Source organism: Pipistrellus kuhlii, unplaced genomic scaffold (assembly GCF_014108245.1).
Source record: "Pipistrellus kuhlii isolate mPipKuh1 unplaced genomic scaffold, mPipKuh1.p scaffold_m20_p_5, whole genome shotgun sequence".
NCBI classification, from domain to species: domain Eukaryota; kingdom Metazoa; phylum Chordata; class Mammalia; order Chiroptera; family Vespertilionidae; genus Pipistrellus; species Pipistrellus kuhlii.
This window is the reverse complement of record NW_023425551.1, coordinates 48,565,357-48,579,361: the sequence shown is the minus strand read 5'-3', so window position 1 is coordinate 48,579,361 and position 14,005 is coordinate 48,565,357. Positions and strand designations below refer to the sequence as shown.

The following is a 14,005-nucleotide window of genomic DNA, read 5'->3' as shown; positions in this document are numbered from 1 at the left end:
GTCAGCTGATCAATGATTCTCTCATCAATGTTTCTAACTCTCTATCCCCCTCTCTTCCTCTGTGAAAAATCAATAAAATATATATATATAAAATAATTTTTAAAAAGTTTAAAATGATCAACTACAATAGTTTTATGCCTGTAGTATACCTGTAGGTGAAGCCTTATGATTTTAATTCTTCAAATTCTAAAATGTCAAATTTCACAGCACTTTATAAACATCAGAAAAATATCCTAATTGTATGATTTATTTTATAGCAAAAAGCAGTAAGCAACCTGTTTTTCTAGTCGGTGTAAAATTTTTTCAGTGTACTAATGTATAATATGTATTTTTTTAATTAACAGTTTTACTAAAGAAATATACTAATATGTTTGAAAAGGGAACTAAAATTAAAACTCTATAGGATTTACTTCAATGAAAAGAAATGATTCCTTATATAGTGCTCTAGAAATACATTATCTTTTATATAAGATAGTTATAATATCTGCATATACATATTATGTATATATTTGTTTAAAACTGAATCTGTGGGAAAAAATTTCAATTATGCATCAAATTTTTAATATCGCCTGCTTAACTTTTTTTAAAGAGTAGTTATATAACATAGCTCAGATCTATGTAATTCAGTATCATTTATCAATACTGTGTACATATAAAACAACCCATCAAAATCCCTTACTTATTTCCATTTTAAGCACAGTAAATGATATTTTAAACTACAGTTTAACAAAGCAATACTATGCTACATTAAATGTCATTGTACCAGCTCCATATTAATTAGTACTGAATGTCAAAACAAATTGAGAAACAAAGTCAAGAGAAGTCATCACTATCATGGGAATACATTTACACATTATCAGGTCCTCCACAGCTACCAACTGATATTAAGATTACTACGCTTTTACATAAATATATACTCACCCTTCCAGCTCCATCCATTGCAAGAATACAAATTTTTTCACTCGCATTTTCTTTCAAATGTTCAGGATCAACCTTGTATTCCAGACGGCCCCCAGATACAAGAACCTTTTTCAAGTTTAGCTGTCTGGATTAAAAAAAAAAAAAAAAAAAAAAAAAAAAAAAAGTCTAAATTATGTTCTCTAAAATACACATGCTCAATTTTAAAGAAATTACTATTCAAACAATAATTCCCCTATACAGCAGCTGTTTTTTTCTATGGCAATCCTTTTTCATACAGATATACACATTGAACACCTAAAGCCCACCTTGCTAATGCACACATTCATTCTACTTTAAATACTGGTAGCTGATAAAGCTAAAAGTTCTTAAGTGTACCCGTATTTTCCGGTGTATAAGACGACCCCCTAATTTTTACAGTTAAAACATAGGTTTAGGCCTATATTCACTGTATAAGACTACCCCCCACTTCAAAGAGAAGACTTACTTTGCCGTCAAGATCTGCAGGTAATTTTTGTGCAATTTTGGTCTTTTGCCCCCGATTTTCGGTTGACTGTTTTTCATTTCAAAAGTCGTCTTATACACCGGAAAATGTGGTATTTGCATTTTATCAGAAAAGAAAATTTTTAAACCTCAAAACAAAATAGAAATCCTTAGTTTCAAATATGGACAACCCTAAATAGATACGGCTGCCATAAAAATTATCAATATTGTTCATTTAATAACTCACCCACTAACCAAACATTTCATTATATCTGCACATGGGATATGCCTATAGAATTGTGTGAAACCTGCTATTACTGCCATGATTATCCTCGCTCTAAGATATTCTGTCTGCATTTACGATTTTTTTCATTTCAAAATTACTATGTTGTAACAATCTGCAACAAATGAATTTTCTTAGTGAAAACTTGGATATAACATATTTATGTAATTTAATGTCACCAGGGCAAGTTTTATAAATGTTAACTAAAAAACTAATATTCCACAAATCACCTCATACTGACAAAAACCCTAGTCAGTTTTAAGGAACATGTATGCTCACATTTTCATGTTTCTGTAACAAATATGACATATATAATAGATAACCTTTCAATTGTTACCAGAAGTTGTAACAAATTGATGATTGACATTTCTGCTCATGAGTTAATTTCAGGGATGGTATCTATTTATGAAGTTACCATCTCATTTATATTAGCAAAAGCATTTTCATTGCATTTCAATTTCAATGCCTGATTATTTTTTAAGTTAGATGGCTACTCTCTAGAATTCCTGCACACTATTGCTTCCACTAATTGAGCTATACTCTTCTGGGGTCAAAGATCTATTTCTCTACTTGTATTTATTATATTATTAATAATAATAATATTATTGTTATCCTATCTAATAATAAACAGGGAATATGCTGCCCCTCACACCCTCACAAAGATGGCTGTGCCCACAGCCGTAAGATGACAGCACCCAGTCCCCTCACCCCCACTGGGGCAGCAGGTGCATGGCTCCAGGGTCCCCCAGTTCCCTCAGTCCCCAGCCACACAGGGCCAGCCCAAGGCACAGGCAAGCCTCTGATGGCAGCTGCCCAGTCCCCACTGGCGGCCCAAGATACAGACAAGCCTAGAATGTCAGCTGCCCAGCCACCTAGGGCCAGCCCAAGGTGCAGGCAAACCTTGGATGTCAGCTGCCCAGCCATCCAGGGCCGCCCGAGGCTCAGGTAACCAGGCCGGCTAAGATTTGCACTGCCAGCAGTAGCAGCAGCAGAGGTGTGATGAGGACGCGACCTTCCCCTGATAGCCTCCGGCCCCTGAAGGCTCCCGGACTGTGAGAGGGGCAGGCCAGGCTGAAGGACTCCCCCTTCCAGTGCATGAATTTTCATGCACCGAGCCTCTAGTAGAATATAAAGAAATATTATGTAAACCAATAAGATATTAGTCTCAAAGAGTGTTCTCTATAAAAGTTAAATACTTAGGAATGACATGATAAATATGAATAGGAAAAAAAAACAAAGCTATTACATCAGATATGGATTAATCAACTATAAAAGATTGAAAATGTATGAAAATTAGAGGATTCTGCACTTAACTTACTTCACAATTGTTTTTAAGCACTAGTTCCTTAAATCACTCAAAATGAAATCATAGATGACACATTATGACTTACACAGGAAACACAGGGAACTCCAAAAGGTGGACCCATCCATACTTAAAACCTTCATGTTACGATTTTCCACTGTAACTGGCATTTTGATTGGCCAACCGCTAGTTTACTGAATGCTACTATAACATGCTTTCAGATAATAATAGGCTGGCTATACAGATTAAAAATATACCAGTCAAGCCAAAACCGGTTTGGCTCAGTGGTAGAGCATCGGTCTGCGGACTGAAGGGTCCCAGGTTCGATTCCGATCAGAGGCATGTACATTGGTTGCGGGTACATCCCCAGCAGGTGTGCAGGAGGCAGCTGGTCGATGTTTCTCTCTCATTGACGTTACTAGCTCTCTATCTCTCTCCCTTCCTCTCTGTAAAAAAATCAATAAAATATATTTTTAAAAAAAAATATATATATATATATACACACACGCGCGCGCGCGCGCGCATCAGGTAAAAACACTTGGACTGAGTCCATGATAATATGATTAACATCTTTTTAAAAATAATAAGTGCACAATATAAAAAAGACTACACATGAACCAATGATGACTGTATCACAAACCAAGAATTATGTTTCTTTCAGAGAAATACACATACTTGGAAGCGATCTTCTTGCACTGATAGTCTGTAAGTAAATAAATATCTCCTCTTGTAGTAACACAGACTGTGGCCCCATCACTTGCAGCAACCAAAGACAGAGTGATGTCCTTATGATGAAGGGCAGAGACTTGACGAGGAGCAGTTACATATTTCTCTCCATTGGGATCTAATAAATAACCTAAAAAGTTACACAAGTATACAAATCACAAAATATCCATTTTAAGAATCCAATTTATTTTTCAGATAGAGTCATCAAAGATTTCTTACCCAGTTGTCCACCATTTAGTCCCATAGTGTAAACAGCTTCTTTAGTCCATAGCACTGTATGAAACCTGCCTGCTGCTACTCCGATGATTGTCCTTCCTTTCAGATATTTTGCCTGCATCTATTACAAAAGACAAATAAGACTGCAATTTACTATATATCTATTAACTAGTACAATTTTGCAAAGATCCAGTAGAACAGATAGCAAATATATGGCATTTTTGCTACCAGTGTTTCCTCAAGTGCTCAAGCAGTTGTCACTAATAGATGTTAGCTCTTAGACCCCAACTCTTCTCAGAATGCAAGACATTTTGATGCAGCCACTTTGTTAGCAGTTTTAATATACAAAAAGCAATATGCAAAACAGGCATATTCATCCATACTAGAAAACATGGTGCTTTTAAATTTGACATATCCAGAGTCTCTCATGAATGGCACTAATAACATTTTGGGCCAGATGATTCTTTGCTGTCAGAGTCTGTCTTAGGCATTGTAGATCGGGCAGCATTCTTAGACTTTAAGGCATCCTTAGATGCCAGTAGCACCACTCCCACTCCCCCCCCCCAACTGAACCTGAAAATGTTCTAGACATGGTCAAATAGCTCCTGGAGAGCAAAACTGCCCCCACTTGAGAATACTCAGATATACTACTATCAACCTAGAGCTTTGACAATGAGAATAAAAATGGAAGGAAGTATCTACCATTCCTAAAGAAGTTTTACAAAATGACTACATAGACACACATTCCAGTGGAAGGAAATCGATCTTTTAAAAAAAGTACCACACATTGGATATGCCGGCCGGGTGGCTCAGTTAAGTTTTTGTGTGCTGTCCTGCGCACCAAAGGGTTGCATGTTCAATTCCTGGTCAGAGGACTAGGTTGTGGGTTTGATCCCTGGATGGGGTGTGTACAGGAGGCAACAGATCCATGTTTCTCTTGCTTCAATGCCTGCCTGCCTCTCTTCCTCTCCCAATTACTCTTCTAATTACATCGTTGGGTGAGGATTAGAAGAAAAAAAAAAGAAAAGAAGTACCACAGATTGAAAACTATCTCCAATTATTTTGGGGTAATTCTTATTGATTCATTAGTCATCCCAAATGGGAAATCATTGGATTTAAAAGCTTATTACAAATGTGTATCTAAAAATAACTTTAAATCCGGAGGATTAAATCCAGTGAAGAGATTTAACATTTGAAATACATATTATGAGTTGAAATCACATTTATTATGGTGATGATTCCATTAACATTAATTTAGAACATCAGTCTCACTTCTGTGTACTAGGTCCCTGAGTTGAGGGAAGAGTACTTTCTGGTGGTGGTTGTACAAATTGGAGGGGGAAAGTATAACAAAGAGCAGTGGCGTTTTATCTATATTCCATCATATCAGCTTGCCAGGTATAATTTCTGTGCAGAGGTATGCTTAGACTTCTAGGTGCCTCATTTGCATAGCTCATTTTGTATTTATAAAGTTGGTGTGTTTTATTATTTATTATTTTTTATTATTGTTGTTAATCCTCACGTGAGGATATTTTTTCCATTGATTTTAGAAAGAGTGGGAGGGGAAAAGTGAGAGAGCAGAGAGGGAGAGAGGGAGAGAGAAAGAGGAAGATACTGAGGAACATGGATGTAAGACACACATCAATTGGTTGCCTCCTGCACAAACCCCAACTGGGGCCGGGTACTCTGGACTGGGAATGGAACCAGGGACACTTTCAGTGTGTGGGCTGATGCCCTAACCACTGCCAGAGCTGGTTTTTTTGGGTTTTTTTTGTAAGGCCTTAAACCTCCAAAATCTGGGTCCCCCTTGGTTTATGAGTATTTAGAAGTTTAAAGCAGTTTAGTGCCTAATTTCCCAAGTGCTTTATTTCGTACTCCAAATAAATGTTAATTTATATATGTTTAATTTCTCCTGTGAAAAATATATGTCACTGAATATAAATAAAATAAGTTGCTCTGTTAATACCTTCCATCCCTTTGTCCATACAGGTTTTATAGCAAATAGCCACCTTACTGTTTAAAAAAAGAGAAGTTTACCTGTCTGGGTACATTACAAATGGAAGGTGGAGGAATAATTCCTAATTGATGAAAAGTATTCTGACCAAATGTATAAATACATCCATCTTCAGTTAATACAATAGTATGATCCTCAGCAGCTGCCACTTGGGAACAATTATGACCATTCAGCCCTTCCACAAGCCTAGGGACCTACAAAATAAAATTAACTTTAGTTTAATAACCATTTATATAGGTATACAAATAGAATCTGATAATACTATGTATAAAATGATATGACTGATACATTGCTCTATAAATTCTACAATTCAGCAAGGAACAGATGAGTTTAACAAAATTCTGGTTAAATTTTAATAATAAGTAAAACATAAAACGCCTAGTAAGACACTTTAATAATTTAATGCAACAAATAATTTTTGAGCCTTTAGTATACACCAAGTACAAATTTGTTTGATAGAGATAAAGGGAACTCTTCAGCCAAAGAACTCATTGGTATATTAAAAAAATAAATACAGGAAACAAATCATCCCTTCAATGAGATATTTACTAGCTATTTGAAAATCAAATCTCTTAACTTCTCAGTAGTTCATTTTCTTCACCTAAACACAAAATTATAATAGCATTTTATTTTATTAATTTGTATTGACTTAAGAGAGAAATAAAAACATTAATGACAATCATTGATCAGCTGCCTCCTGCATGCCCCCGCCCCCTCCTCGGGGACCAAACCTGAAACCCAGGCATGTGCCCTTGACCAGAATTGAACCCGGGGCCTTTCAGTCCTCAGGCCGATGCTCTATCCACTGAGCCAAATTGGCTAGGGATCTCTCTCCTTTTTAAAGTACCCTTTAATCAACGGTAAATATACCAGTAGTTCCTTCCCAATATTTGCTATAAAAAGAAAATTCTTCCTTGATGCTTCACAATTTAGTATCGTATCTGATTTGAACATGATACACTAGAAAAATTATTGATTGTTAAAATCAATTGCCTATTGGGGCCTGGCCGGTATGGCGCAGTGGTTGAGCATTTACCTACGAAACAGGTTCAATTTCTGTTCAGGGCACATGCCCGGCTTACAGGATCAATTCCCAATGGAGAACATGCAGTAGGCAGCTGATTAATTCTCTCTCATCATTAATATTTTATCTCTCTCCCTCTCTGAAATCAATAAAAATATATTTTTAAAAAATCTATTAGTAATTAGTACATTATTTTCTCCTTATATTTGGCTAAAAAATTTTTTTGATTAATGTAAGCTTCCAGTTTATCAAAATTTTACTAAAGTTACCTAAATATATCAATTACCAAGCATGTCTGTTCATCTCCATGGCCTAAACGTCCTCCAGGTCCATGACCACAGGTATAAACCTGCCCTTTCTGAGACAGAAACACTGAATGAAATTTACAAAGTACCACCTGTAGGAAAACAAGAAAATATTATTAAAATTCTCCAAATAAAATATTCTTAATTTTACTTTAAATGAATAATAGATTATTGCTAACTATTTAAAGCTGAATGATGGGTACATTGGTATTCATACTATTCTACTTCGTACATGTTTCAAGTTTTCCATAATAAAAATTACAAACATACACATTTTATTTTAAAACTATGTTTAAAACCAGACATATGAGAAAAAAGAACAAAGAAGGAATTAGCACAGGTTACCAATAAAGAGACTAAACAAAGGAAAATGCAAATCTTAAATCTTCAACTATAAAAACTCAGTTGTTTCCCAAACAGCAAGAACTGAGCAGAGTACAATATAAAGCATAAAAATCATCAAATAGTGATGTGTTATTAAATTATGGAAATGTTTTAAGGTAAAGGCATTTTTATTTTTTTTTAATATATTTTATTGATTTTTTTTACAGAGAGGAAGAGAGAGGGATAGAGAGTTAGAAACATTGATGAGAGAGGCACTTTGATCAGCTGCCTCCTGCACACCCCCTACTGGGGATGTGCCCACAACCAAGGTACATGCCCTTGACCGGAATCGAACCTGGGACCTTTCAGTCTACAAACCGATGCTATATCCACTGAGCCAAACCGGTTTCGGCAAGGTAAAGGCATTTTTAAAAACATCATCTATATATGGGAAATGTGGGGTAGACAGTCCTTTTTATTTCTCTAATTTTGTCTAATATATCTTTAATAGCACACTTACATATCAACATGCATGTACTTACATACCTAACCCCTAGGCCACACTGTTATATTTTCAAATGCATCTTAAGTGCAGCATATTTATATTATGTTAATACCATTTAGTAATCCTTTTTATTTTAAAAAAAATATTTGCATTTATATTTTTTAATTGTTTTTATAGAGAGGGAGAGTGAGATAGAAACACACAAAGTGTAAGAGAAAGATGAATATGTTAACAGTAGTAAAATCCATAGAAGTGGAAGAAAAAAATCCAGCATAATGATAAAATATCCAAGATAAAATCTCTACACTTTTATCAGTTAATTTTATAATTACTTATATTGAAGAACTCAGGTTCACTTACCTAAAACTAGTAATACTGAGCTTCAACAATGAATTCACTTGAGAAACAACTTGAAAAATTCTAATTTTACTAGAGGCCCAGTGCACGAAATTCATGCATGGAGGGTGGTTTCCCTCAGCCCAGCCTACACCCTCTCACAATCCGAGACCCTTTGAGAGGTGTCTGTTTAGTGCCTAAACCAGCAGTCAGACAACTCTCTCACAATCTGGGACCGCTGGCTCCTAACTGATCACTTGCCTGCCCACCTGATCGCCCCTACCCGCTCTCCCTTCCTGGCCTGGTTGCCCCCAACTGCCCTCCACTGCTAGTCTGATCTCACCCCCAACCTCCCTCCCCTGCCAGCCTAATCTCATCCCCAACTGCCCTCCTCTGCTGGCCAATTTGGTTCTGATTGGTCAGTTTCTATGCCAGTCAGCATCAAAAGCTCCACCTCCTAGGCAGCCACTGGCTCCCCAAAGAACCCAGATTTGGTTCTGATAGGCAGTTTCAATGTCAGTAAGTGTCAAAAGCTCTGCCTCCTAGGCAGCCATTGACTCCCTATAGCACCCACATTTGGTTCTGATTGGTCAGTTCCTATGCCAGTCAGCATCAGTGTCTCTGGGCCTATCAACAGGGCCTGATCATAACGGTAGGGCTAATCAGCAGCCCCCTTAGAGGCCTGGAGAGAAATGGAGGCATGCTGATGGCCAAACTGGGAGAGAAAGAAAGAAGCAAGTGCTGATCAAAAGCTGAAACAGAGGCAACTGATCAGTCCCTGCTTCCCTCTTCAATCCTCTCTCTGGCCCTGATTCCCAGCCCCCTCAGCAGTCAGTGCTGGGGCACCGTACCTGCAGTGGAAGCAGTCAATGTTGGGTTGCCACAACCCAACTTCCAGTTGGTCGAGCCTTGGCCATTCCAACCCAGGATTTTTATATATTAGGAACCAAAAGCAACAAAATCAGCAGAATTTTTTAAAATTAAACTGATAATTAAAAATTAAACTCTACCTTTTTAAAATTAAACTGAATTTCTAACAGTGCTTGAAAAATAGCTTGCAGTTTTACACTATTTTACACCGAATAGATATGATTAAAGCTAACAAAATATAAAATAAATTAGTAAATTTGTTGATTGATTCCTTCATTCAAATATATTATCATACCTTCAACAAAGTTAACATAAGGTAAATGAAAAGATGAGCTATCAGCAGAAACCGGTTTGGCTCAATGGATAGAGCATCGGCTTGGGGACCAAAAGGTCCCGGGTTCGATTCCGGTCAAAGGCATGTACCTTGGTTGCAGGCATATCCCAGGTAAGGGGTGTGCAAGAGGCAGCTGATCGATGACTCTCTCTCATCGATGTTTCTAACTCTCTATCTCTCTCCCTTCCTCTGTGTACAAAATCAATAAAATATATTATAAAAAAGAAAAAAGAAAAAAAAAGATGAGCTATCAAAGTTCTTTTTAATTCTAAAAATACTTAAATTGTACTTCAAAATACCTGTTTAATATAAACCCCGCTCCTGGAGAATAGATCCACCAATTCTGGATGATTTTTGCTATTCTGGCTTCCGTGACCCAGGGTGAAATTTGTATTATCTCCCCAAGTGTAGACATCTGTAGGATCTACAATGAAAATTAATTTTTATACTTTTATATTTTAAGACAAATATTAGTGTAGTTCAATTATAGATATATTCCACTAATCATTTTACCTTTCACATGACTCTTTACAGAAATTTAATCACCATATTTAGAAAGATGTTTCCAGCATTCTCTTTTAAATTATGAATCTACTAATATATAATTCTAAGAACAGAAATCATAAAATCCATATCCCAGGCCTGCCTCAATGTAAGCAATCTATTATTTGTTCTGTTTCTAAAGTTTAACTGAAGTTTAAAGTTTAACTACCAAATGACTAAAATAGCACCTGCCATAACCACTTAGTCTCCATGAAAATAATACTTGAACATAAAATGTTATTAACACACATATAGAAAAACATCCTAAATAAAGCAAATGTGATATTGATTACTGTTCCTACAGAAATATTAATTTTTTTTAAATATATTTTTATTAATTTCAGAAGGGAAGGGTAAGGGAGGGAGAGAAACATCAATAAGAGAGAATCATTGATCGGCTGCCTCCTACACCACCCCCCACTAGGGATCTAGCTTGCCACCAGGACCTGTGCCCTGATCAAATAAATCATGACCTCCTGGTTCATATGTTGCTCAGTCACTGAGCCATACCCAGCCGGGCTAGAAATATTAACTTTCAATGGCTTGCTCCTTATTGATGTAAATAAAACTATTGATTAAGGTACCCATTAAACTGTGATAAAACCTAATCACAGCTAAGTTTATGATATGAACTTTCATTTTTATTTTGGAAGGCTCATATAATTCCTTTGTAATATAGTATCCAAGGTAGAAATAAAATGAAGAATGAGTCCTTTCTTAGCTTGACCACTAGTTAAATGAAAATTAGAGTGTCCCATTTAAATATTCAATATATTCTCTTTTTCAGCCAATTTCCACTTCCAGAGGTCAAAGGGCAAATTGGAGGGATAAGTAGAATTAGAAGAATGTACAGGTGGAAGAATCATTTCCTTTTCCCCGCTAACTTAAATGTGGATGCTATTTTCTAGATGCACACTAATGACTTTACAGTAGCTAAAATTCTAAATGCCTTTCCTCTTGTAGGCTGTTTTCAATTGTATAGACATAAAATAGATTAAAATTGAAAAATGTAAAATAGAAGTGTTCTGGAAAACCAAAATTATCAACCCACATTTACCAAAGAAAAAGTTCTTTGCAGAGATATAAACACAAATTTCTTTAGATATTTAACAAGAATAAAATGTCATTAAAATTTTTTTAGCTGCACCTTAATGGAATATATGTGTGTGAAATTTCCTTACCAGTATTTTTGAATACTACATGATTTGGTCTATCCTTCATTACAAGATCCAAAGCTGACAAGCCTTCTTTATCTTGGGTATACAGACTAACACCATGCTAAAAAAAAAAAGAAAAGAAAAGAAAAGAAAAAATATGTGAGTATACATATATATACATAGTTGTATGTATGTATTTTTAACCATTTACCTAGAATCATTAATTTTATTCTTATCAAAAATACAGGTTAAGCTCATAAAGACATTTAAAAAATAAACATTGAATAACAATGAACTCCTATGACCAAACACATATTTTTCTCACACACAGAAGAGAAATCAAATACCCAATTCTTGGTAGACTGAGGAAAGACCAAAAAAATATGAAGAAATAAGAAACATTTCAAATCAAAATGAGCTCTGGCTGGTGTGGCTTCCTGATTAGAGTGTTAGCCCATGGACTGAAGATTGAATGTAGGTCAAGGGCACATACCTCAGTTGCAGGCTCATCTCTGGCCGAATTGGAGTGCAAGTGGGAGGCAACCAATCAGTACGTCTCTCTCATATTGATGTTTCTGTCTGTCTCTCCCCTCCCTTCTACTCTCTCTAAAAATCAATGGGAAAAATATTCTCAAGTGAGAATTAAAAAGATATCAAGGCAACGGCAGAAAAATATTTATAGGATTTTCTGTATATAAAAATAATGTGACCAACTATGTTCCATATCTTTTTGCCTTGAATTCTATTGTATCTATTGACAATGAGATTATATTCTTGTATTTCTATTTTTATGATGTTTTCATGTGTTTCCTTAAATTTTTAATAGCATTGTTTAATTTTACTTTTGTGTGTGTGTTTAAGGATGAATTTAAAGTAATCTGTATAGTTTTATGTCTCTACAATTAAAATTCAAACATGAAATAGAAAATCCTATTCTTATCACCACACTTTCTGTCTTTGAAATCATAATGAGGGTAAGGGATGATAGAAAGTTTGGTTCAAATCATATTACTGTTACTTTATCATTACAGTTTCTTAAATATAAAATGTATGCCCAGCCAGTGTGGCTCAGGTTGAGTGTTGACTATGAACCAGGAAGTCAGGGTTTGATTCCTTGTCAGGGCATAAGCTTGGGTTTTCAGGCTCAATCCCCAACAGGGGTGTGCAGAAGGCAGCCAATCAATTACTCTATCTTATTGATATTTATTTCTATCTCCCTCTTCCTTCTTCTCTGAAATCAATAAAAATATGTTTTAATTAAATAAATAAATAAAATGTACTCCTTTTCAAGAATAACTTCTGCCCAACCAGTGTGACTCAGTGGTTGAGTGTCAACCTATTAACTAGGAGGTCACAGTTCGATTCCCAGACAGGGTACATACACAGGTTGTGCGCTCGATCCCCAGTAGGGGACATGCAGGAGACAACAGATCAATGTTTTTTCCTTATCATTGTTTCCATCCCCCTCTCCCTTTCTCTCTGATCAATAAAATATATTTTAAAAAATATTAAAGAATAACTTCTAATATTTTCTGGTAGTTTAATAAGACATTAAACAATTACTAACACTCACCTCTATTTTAACTGTTAGGAGTCATCACTGCCTGTCCACACACAGAATTTGTCTGAATAATTATAGGCTGAGATGAACAAGGAAGTTTTTAAACTCTGTGACATGTTGGCATGCTTGGTTTTGTGTTATTCAGGAAAGAGAAATCCCCTATAACCTCATAGCAATGGATTCTAATAAACTAAAACCAATTCTAACTTTATTATGCTCCAGATGGTTATAATTTCACAAGGATTGTCAATGAACAAAAAACACTTATTAGTGAGAAAATAAGTGAAACAAAATTTGAAGTAATCTAAGATAATAATAAATTTAAAACTTTATGTTGCTTACTGCTTTCAAAAAAATTAGACACAATAAATCAACATGGGAAGACCTAAACTTGGCCTTTTTCAGAGTATGGCAGGTATATTCTAGGGCAGAGTGTTCCAAGCTATGAATGACAAATGGGATCCCAGAAACTTAGATCCCTGGAGAGTTTATTTTGAAAATTTTGTCAATTTGTTCTAAACTTTACTTATACTAACTGAACATTTGTAAGACTATATATACTGTGTTACCCAAGTAGCCCAACCTACAGAAAGGACTAGGGACTTTTTGTTTTGTTTTAGAGCTCCCTAGAAGTGGTGGGCTCTGAAACTTTAACATACTTATCTTAAATTCTAAAAGTAGCAGGACGACCAGTGTGTACTCTATCCCATTTCTTCAAAAATCAACTCTTGCCCTTGCCAGCAGCGTGGCTCAATTGGTTGGAGCTTCATCTCCTGCACCAAAAGGTAGCAGGTTCGACTCCTGGTCAGGACGCATAAAGGAGGCAACCGTTCTATGTTTCTTTCTCACACTGATGTTTCTCTTTCTCTCTCTAGCCCCTCTCTTTCTAAAAATCAATAAAAACACACCTTCTGGTGAAAACTAAAAAAAAAACAACTCTTTAAAGAGCCCCAAAACAGAAGATAAATCCATTAGCATATTAAAAAACATCAAAGTATATACCAAGTTTATAAGCCTGAGCATTTCATGCCAATGCCCTACAAGGAGCAAATGGACTTTAAACACATCTATTCCACTAGTAACACTACTGGAAATGTCTACCT

General features: G+C 35.7%; 1 protein-coding gene across 11 annotated transcripts in view; it reads right to left on the bottom strand.

Moving 5' to 3' along the window:
* IBTK (inhibitor of Bruton tyrosine kinase) overlaps positions 1-14,005 on the bottom strand; it is an 83,109-nt gene that overhangs the window by 51,288 nt on the left and 17,816 nt on the right. For 9 of the 11 annotated variants that reach the window (XM_045573334.1, XM_036415260.2, XM_036415262.2 and 6 more), the window contains exons 3-9: positions 11,366-11,462; positions 9,941-10,065; positions 7,254-7,364; positions 5,967-6,137; positions 3,933-4,050; positions 3,663-3,843; positions 922-1,045 (exon numbers count right to left, since the gene is read on the bottom strand). In XM_045573334.1, the coding sequence (XP_045429290.1) occupies positions 922-1,045; positions 3,663-3,843; positions 3,933-4,050; positions 5,967-6,137; positions 7,254-7,364; positions 9,941-10,065; positions 11,366-11,462 (927 nt within the window). The remainder of the gene's footprint in view (positions 1-921; positions 1,046-3,662; positions 3,844-3,932; positions 4,051-5,966; positions 6,138-7,253; positions 7,365-9,940; positions 10,066-11,365; positions 11,463-14,005) is intronic. The other 2 variants (XM_045573330.1, XM_045573335.1) reach the window with 2 other exon arrangements.